This window comes from Lineus longissimus, chromosome 8 (assembly GCF_910592395.1).
Source record: "Lineus longissimus chromosome 8, tnLinLong1.2, whole genome shotgun sequence".
Taxonomy (NCBI): Eukaryota; Metazoa; Nemertea; class Pilidiophora; order Heteronemertea; family Lineidae; genus Lineus; species Lineus longissimus.
Genome location: NC_088315.1, coordinates 8,339,019 through 8,346,928, shown reverse-complemented (window position 1 = coordinate 8,346,928; position 7,910 = coordinate 8,339,019). Strand labels below are relative to the sequence as shown.

Sequence of the window (7,910 nt, the reverse complement as noted above, 5' to 3'; positions counted from 1 at the left end):
TCCGTCTCAACCTGCCAAACTCAGAGCGACGTGCGCCTGGTTTTGCTGTGACGGGTCACAAATCTGAAATCATGTGGACAAGATGAGCCATTTCATGCATCATGGGTGGCTGCTCGGTTGGTTTTAAATAGTTTTTAAGGATTGCTCAAGCACACATGTACACTTTGACCCTATTATCATGCAATGAGGTGGTTTGCTTACTCAAGACATCTTCTTTTTTTTTTATGAAAAAAGCCCTCACGTGGATCATATCACATGTAATTAAGACATTATTTCTCTACATGGTGCTAAAAGTGACGTCTGTCTTTGAAAGATCATCACAACACACAACTTGCCCAACACGGGACAAGTAATGAAAAATTGGCCTCATTGTAATGTCCTCGTAGAATTTAACGGAAATAATTAGCCTGGTTTGCACGTCAACCCCCTCAGTGGTAGCTAGTTTAAGCTTAGTTAAACCCTACAACTCTTTACTGCTCTGGTAACAGCCTGTGAACAACATGAGGTGAGACCGCTATACTGCCCACCTAAACAAACATAACAGTTTGAAGGGAGTATTTGTTGGTTGTTTCCATTTTCAATTGTACGTTGACAGGAAAGCTTCAAGATGGATTCCTATACATTTCCCTCGATAGGTAAGTTGTCTATTTTCTCATATACTACAAAGAAGGGCCAGACTGAAGAATTCCTTGCCACTTTTTGCTCTTATGATAAATGCCTCTTATCAATCAAAATGAAGCTGAGGACCTTTTTCCGGAAAAAAGGCAGCAGATTGTCAAGTCACTTTCAAACAGGATATAGCATCAAATACTTCCTAGTCCAGACAGTGCACAAAGTCAAAGAGTGCCCATTTAAAGGTAACACTGGTGGCCTGTTTAATCAAGCAATATTTTGAGTGATGGATGTAAAAACTCTTGATACCAAGGGGCAGACTCTCAACTATTATTGTTAAAGTTCCAAAACCAATAGGTAAGCCTTTCTGAGTAAAATCTGAAGAATATGGCCTTCATGTCCACAACCGCCTTGCAACACTAGTGAAAATCATTAGTGTGACACTCCATGTGGCAGTGCATGGTGGGAAGTAGATAGGTTATCCTACTGACTACCTCAATCCCACGCCAAAATTGAACCTTTAAGAAGGTGCTTTCAAATTGGTGGCTTCAATAGAGAGGTTTCACATTATTCTAGAGGTTGGGTGAACCCATAAAACTAGTAGAATAATGTTGACATCTAATTCCACATCTAAAGAAATTGTGAATAAACAAACATAAATGATTCTGTGACTTGGAAAGATTATATCTAATATCTGATAGAACTGTATTTAAAGGTTTAAGTAGTCAGTGTGAAAACATTGAACAATGTTGATCTAGGGCTGTTGAAATAGTTCTGATTGTGTCTCACTGCCTGTATTGGCAAATACCATGATTAAACTCCACTGCGGTAAACTCTAGTGTGTGGTTTCTATGCTGAGCTGTGGCGCTTCGGTAGATTGTTCCAAGTCATTGAGCTGAGTATTTTTAATACATCGGCGAATAATTTATCAGTCTACAGCATATTGGTTATTCATATCTGAGTTGTGTATTCATACTTGATAGGAAAAGGTTAGGGATTTCGTTCAGTGGGTTTGTATGGTAAGTGTCTGTGTTAGGTATTAGGGAGTATTCCAAGGGGGGGGGGCTGTGACTGTCTATAGATCTGATTGCTCCTCTAGGGAGGTCCTTTAATGATTGTCGCTTTGACAATTCACTATACTTGTGGATAAGTTCATTCTAAGGTTCTGACATGTCGTATGGTAGGTGTATGAGTTATGTATACAGCACCTCAGTTCAGCTGTATTTGGGGGGGGGGGGGTTCAAGAGAATTTTCAATGAGATTATCGGCCAACTTGCAGAACCAAGGTTATTCACAATGAAATGTAGTGCAGACCTTTGAGAAACCGTGCTTTCTTTTCCGTTGGCAAGATAAACAATCATTGGAAATCCAAGTTAGGATATTGTTGCATGGTATCTTTTCATCATGAACCACCTGGACATCAGCCCACCAGGACATCATTGAGAAACCACACTGTGTCACAACGCGATTCTATATACCTCACCGAACCTTTAAGAAGGCAGACAAGGGTCAACTCCAGCCACCCTGATGAAGTTTAGAGGGACAGAAACTCGCAGGTGGAACAACACAACAGCCCAACAAAACGGACCAGGGAAAATTGTTGTAAACTACAGTTAGGGTAACCAGTTCTACCACAATTATACCACAGATGTTTTTTCATTTGACGCTTCTCTTAAATTTCAGATCACAACCCGCCACCAACCGACATGTCATTGTGTATACAGTCACAGTTGGAGCCCTATCGACCTTCAGGGCCTGTCCATGGACCACAATACAGACCCTTCTCAAGATCGTTGTAAGTTAAGCTATAAATTCATTTTAACTTGACCTGTGTGGGTAACTCCTAATCCAGAAAATGATTCAAGGGATTTTTTTATTATCAAGAAAGTGTCTAGCCCAAGGTCTCAAGCGATGTGTCCATGGTATGGGGTATTGATCTTGCAATAATACCATTAACTACAAGGCACATAAGAATAAAGTGGATCAGCGATCCAGGATCAGTGTTCTTAATAGGGAGGGTTTGGACCTGCTTACAGAAGTGTCTGCTAAGAGAGGTTTCTCTACTTACTAACTTGTTGCACATAATTCTGACTTCAATTTTGTCTCACAGAACATCATATTCCACAATGAACGACTGGATGGGCACGCAGGGTCGAGAACAACCTACCAATGTGCCCGTCACACTGACCGATGGCAACTGGAAATATGTCAGACCTGTAAGTTTTCTTTCTTCAAAGAAGTTTTCCATGTTATAGGCCTACGCTGTTCATGTACATTGTATTTACTTGTGGCACAAGCAAATAGAAATAAACTTTGCCGCTGTACATTAACCAGACATGTCAGTTTTATGGTGCACTTTTCATCAAAAGTATAAATTTACAAGGTATCATTTCTCATAATGTTTAAGGTGAATATTTGACATATCGAACATGTCAAAACACAAAACTAGTTAGCTAATTCTGAAAACAATGGTTACTGAGGGTTTAACTCTTTTACTATAAGGTCATTGTTTTATTAATCAAGTATGTTCAAACAAGTTGGAGACGCTTGATTGGCAAGTGTAATTAGTATAAGTCTTTCAATCAGAAACATGTTTGATTTGTCAAAGTTTGTATTATGTCTCCTTGGTGATTTTGTGTTGTTATAGTTTTCATGGTAAATCAAAGATTGTATATGGTCATTCAGGTCTTGGACTCCAGCCTGGGAACACACATATTTGGACTTCCAATCTGTATTTGTAATTGTAACTATCAATGTATTAGCTTTCATGAAAGTTTATTGAATTAGAAGAAGTGAACAGAACCTACAGGACTCCAATTTATTTCTACCGCTAGTCTCCTTCCTTTTTCCCCCATAATATTTGGTGGAGAACCCAAAGGATCCCAGAGAAACAAGAGGAAGACGCCAAGCGAGTGACTCAGCTCATCATGACGATATCGATGCTACCTCAGAGTATCACATCGGTGATAGCCACTCTTGGATTGACCAGTATGCCAAACGAATGGGATATCTCAGCAACTGCAGAAGGAACGTCGCTAACTCTCTTCTGGAACGCTGATGGAGCTTTAAAACGAACTGCTGCACCTCTAAGGATCAAAGGTTTGAAATCACCTTCAACACTTCGTCGTGATAAAAACCGTATGGAACTGTATTTACAGAAAATCAAAGGACGAAACGTGAGTGACAATCCAATTAGCATGCCTTCACGGAAGATGGTTTCATCAATAGCCAAGCCAACTTTTGCAGAGACACATGTCGACAATCCAGAGGACTTCTCCCATCAAGAAGATTTTACATCAATTCAAATTAGGACTAGGAGTGTGTCATCACAAACTGATGCAGACTCCGTGCCTACGAGAGTGTCGGTTGGTGTTCAGTGCAAACCAGAAACAAACACCTATGCGAGTCAGTTTGCTCCAGAGACTCACACCGTGACAGTACAATGCAGCCAAGAAAAGGTCTCAAAGTCAGTACAGTATGTGTGCAGCAGCACGTCTGTTTCTGTACAAGTTGCCTCTGAGCGCAACTCAGCATCCGTCCAGTGTGATATGGCTAGTCAGTCCGACAAAGACAAGGGGAGGGCGGACAGAAAACCCTCACCAGTTTTCGACTCGGGACACGAGCATGTGATGCCAATCCAGATTGTGCACGGTGATGAATTACAGAAAGATTCAATGAACAGTTTGGCCAAGAAATTTAATTCATGTGGAAATGAAATTGGTAATAATGATGTGATAAGTGTCTTGAGTATCTACCAAGGACAACATCCGATGAATATGTTTCCACAATATCCCATTTATAGGATACCGAACAGGGATTTACTTGGTTGCACACAGTACATCGCTATCCCTATCCAGTCACTAAATGGATGTGAGAGTAAAATTATTTTCTTGCCAAATCGATGCACAATAGCGGACTGCATCAGAGAGTATTCAGAGTTTGATACGTCTCTAAATGAACAGGATGTTTTTGTATATTTTGATCACCCAAGACTAAAGCGAACATTCACATTAGGAAGCAACGCCCCACTCCGTCGATTGCCAAGCACAGGAACACAAATGATTGGACCTAAAGGTGGCCTTTGTAATCAAGTTAGCATCACCATGGACTTCAGTAAGGCAAATGCAATGTTAAATTTAAGATACTGAACAAAAACAAAAAGAGTAGGGTTTCAGATGTGTGGACAACTGGAATTTGCAGGAGCAAATCTCTTAAAACAACAGGAGTATTTTATGGGGTAAATTTTGTTATCACATGACACTGAATATAAACTGAATTTTAGAACAATGAAATGATTTGATCTGCGTTTGACATTTATACTGGACTTCTGGCCACATTCTGAAGACGCAACTATTTTCATCTGCCTCGAAAAAGATGTTATGAATTATAAAATTGACTTTCATTTTGATGAGTTTATGTGCACAATATAGCTATTTTGACTATGGAATAGTGTGAAGAATTATGTTCACTTATTGAATTTCATGTTACTTCATTTTGCAATTTCATGTATACTTTTATATGGTTTCGTCTTTAGTGACTTCATTTTGTAATTTCATCTATACTGCTATTTAATCTTGTCTTTTGTAGACAGCATATAATTCGCAGGAGCGAATTTGATTTTTAAAACAACAGGAGTCTTTTATGGTGCACTTTTCATCAAAAGTATAAATTTACAAGGTATCATTTCTCATAATGTTTAAGGTGAATATTTGACATATCGAACATGTCAAAACACAAAACTAGTTAGCTAATTCTGAAAACAATGGTTACTGAGGGTTTAACTCTTTTACTATAAGGTCATTGTTTTATTAATCAAGTATGTTCAAACAAGTTGGAGACGCTTGATTGGCAAGTGTAATTAGTATAAGTCTTTCAATCAGAAACATGTTTGATTTGTCAAAGTTTGTATTATGTCTCCTTGGTGATTTTGTGTTGTTATAGTTTTCATGGTAAATCAAAGATTGTATATGGTCATTCAGGTCTTGGACTCCAGCCTGGGAACACACATATTTGGACTTCCAATCTGTATTTGTAATTGTAACTATCAATGTATTAGCTTTCATGAAAGTTTATTGAATTAGAAGAAGTGAACAGAACCTACAGGACTCCAATTTATTTCTACCGCTAGTCTCCTTCCCTTTTCCACCATAATATCAGCCTACTGCTTCGAATTGAGCATTAATTTCAACATTTTCATTAGGTAGATAGATATACAAATCATACATTTACCAAGTTTTAACAAAGTTGCATAGATGATATGTTTTTGGTACAACTGCATTTCTGTTTACTTGAACCACGCTTAAAATACGAAAGGCATAGCCCTATAACATTAACAATGTTTGATTCTTCTTCCAGGCCACGATAGGAGCCAGCCTTGATGAAAAAGAGGCCCTGAGACGTCTGGTGCCAAATGACGATGCATATTTTCAAAGATATATGGAGCTTGTTGATAAGAAGGCTTACAGATACCCAGACCCTGGCATGCAGAAACAGAGGGAAGGGTGTCTTGGGGGAAGCTGGAGGCATGTCAAACAGGTGTTAGGACAGGGTGGCAATAATCTAGTGTTTGTTGATGGTGAGTTGAATGAAAAATGTGAAGTTCCTCACCCCTTGGGCCACTGCCAATTACTTGTATGGAGGGTCCAAGGATGATAAGGGTGTATTGCCTAAGTTCAGCATGTCATTTGAGGCATTTTTACCCTATAATTTTTTTTTCATTGAGACTGTAACCACAGAAACTAATTGGGAAATGATAGGTTAAAGGGAGACAATAGGCAGGAGCAGAGGGGCTAATTTGGCCATCTTCAGGTGACTAATATACACAGTAAGGGCCCTAGGTCATGTCAGATTCAGCACATGTATTCCTCGTGCAAGTATGAATCATTTCGACGTACTGTGAGATGTGAGAGACCCCTATAGGCAACTTTGTGTAACTTTATCTTGCCTGCCTAGCTGTCGCCTATATTGTCCCTTTAAGTGAGATAGGCATGATGGCAGACGCGCCAATCACAGGGTCTTGGTTGAATTGCCAACATTCCTTGCACTCCGAGGCCAATGAATTTTCCCTTTGAACTAATCATTTGGGATACCAAGGCATTTCAGAATCAACAAACTTGCCCTTTTTCATGGGGATCTGAGAAGCCCCGCCTAATATTCCCCTTTCATCCTCGTTCATAGGCCTGACCAGACTCTATGACCACAGTGAACTAAACGAACAGCTCACGAGGAGAAAAGTAGCCCACGTGGCAAATAACTCGACACCTTTAGGAAAGGTCTCGACGCCATTGTACAGCGTCAACAGAAATGACATCAGCAGTTATCGGCAGTTCAGACAACACGAACAAGAAAAGCGAGACTTTAAACCATGGATGGTTCCAAAACCCTCAAGAAGTGAGTTTTAAACCATTTTTCTTTATCATTTTCTTATTTAGGATAATTCTGAGCATGGGATTTTGAATGATTATCACTAGAGCCAGGCAGCTGTTGATAAGTACACCCTGTTGACTAAGTACAAGTGAAATGCTAAGATGGAATAAAATGTCACCATGCCTTGTCTTGTCTTGCCTTGTGTTCAATTGTTTACGAAGTGTTAGGGTTCCCTCGGAAATGTTTGGGAGAACTGATTGGCTGTAGAGAAATTTGCCAGCAGATTTGGTAACGAATCTAACCAGACTAAACCTGTCACATCTTTCCCTTTTTCCAGTGCCAGCAATAAATGAAGCCAAGCCCCCAAGTCGACTTCAAACACAAATACATGGAGTCAAGACTGCTGCAGATCCCAACAAGGCTCACCGAGGATTCTATCAGAGGAACTAGCTATCAGAGAAAGACCAACAAAAGGAACTGGGAAAATTGTTTTGAAAGATTAACAGATCAGATCAGATCAGACTGTCTACAAGTTTCTCTTCACAAGACTCTTTAAATGTTGCAAAATATAATGGTGGTCAGCCTTCTCCGAGTCAAATGTTGTATTGAATTCAAATCAATTGAAAATATTGGTTTGAACTGTCCCAAAGCGCTTCTGTGATAATCGTGTCTTATTGGACTGAAATTGTGTTTACTCAAATTGGTAATGTTTCTCTCGTTTAGATAGTTTAGACGGTTACATTATTGGAGACTTATTTTTCAGTTCAAGGATTAGTATAGGTGTCGTAAATATATTGTATCTTGGATTAGAAAATCACTGATGTGGATGTTGTAATTAATAAATAAACAATAACTAAGTGTGTTGTTCGTGTTTGCTTTTGTATAGGAAAAATTGTCATTACCCTAACATTTCCGTTGCGTCCTCAGCCAAC

At 39.3% G+C, this 7,910-nt stretch overlaps 1 protein-coding gene across 3 annotated transcripts; it reads left to right on the top strand.

Moving 5' to 3' along the window:
- The first annotated feature begins 501 nt into the window (after window positions 1-501).
- Window positions 502-7,835, top strand: LOC135492676 (uncharacterized). 3 transcript variants are annotated; one of them, XM_064779255.1, is made up of 6 exons: window positions 502-635; window positions 2,296-2,407; window positions 2,723-2,828; window positions 5,968-6,187; window positions 6,790-7,002; window positions 7,316-7,835. In XM_064779255.1, the coding sequence occupies exons 1-6, from the start codon at window positions 608-610 to the stop codon at window positions 7,426-7,428; spliced, it is 792 nt and encodes a 263-aa protein (XP_064635325.1). In that variant the 5' UTR covers window positions 502-607; the 3' UTR covers window positions 7,429-7,835. The 3 variants fall into 3 exon arrangements, with proteins under 3 accessions (XP_064635325.1, XP_064635327.1, XP_064635326.1); XM_064779257.1 differs by lacking the exon at window positions 502-635 and adding an exon at window positions 1,463-1,631; XM_064779256.1 differs by lacking the exon at window positions 502-635 and adding an exon at window positions 1,658-1,792.
- The last annotated feature ends 75 nt before the right edge of the window (window positions 7,836-7,910 follow it).

What these genes read in the sequence shown, in the direction of transcription:
- LOC135492676 (XM_064779255.1), top strand. Translation starts at nt 608, where the DNA reads ATGGATTCCTATACATTTCCCTCGATAG. An exon ending in AGACCCTTCTCAAGATCGTT is followed by an intron (nt 2,408 to 2,722) that starts GTAAGTTAAGCT and finishes TTTGTCTCACAG; the next exon opens with AACATCATATTCCACAATGA. An exon ending in ACTGGAAATATGTCAGACCT is followed by an intron (nt 2,829 to 5,967) that starts GTAAGTTTTCTT and finishes TTCTTCTTCCAG; the next exon opens with GCCACGATAGGAGCCAGCCT.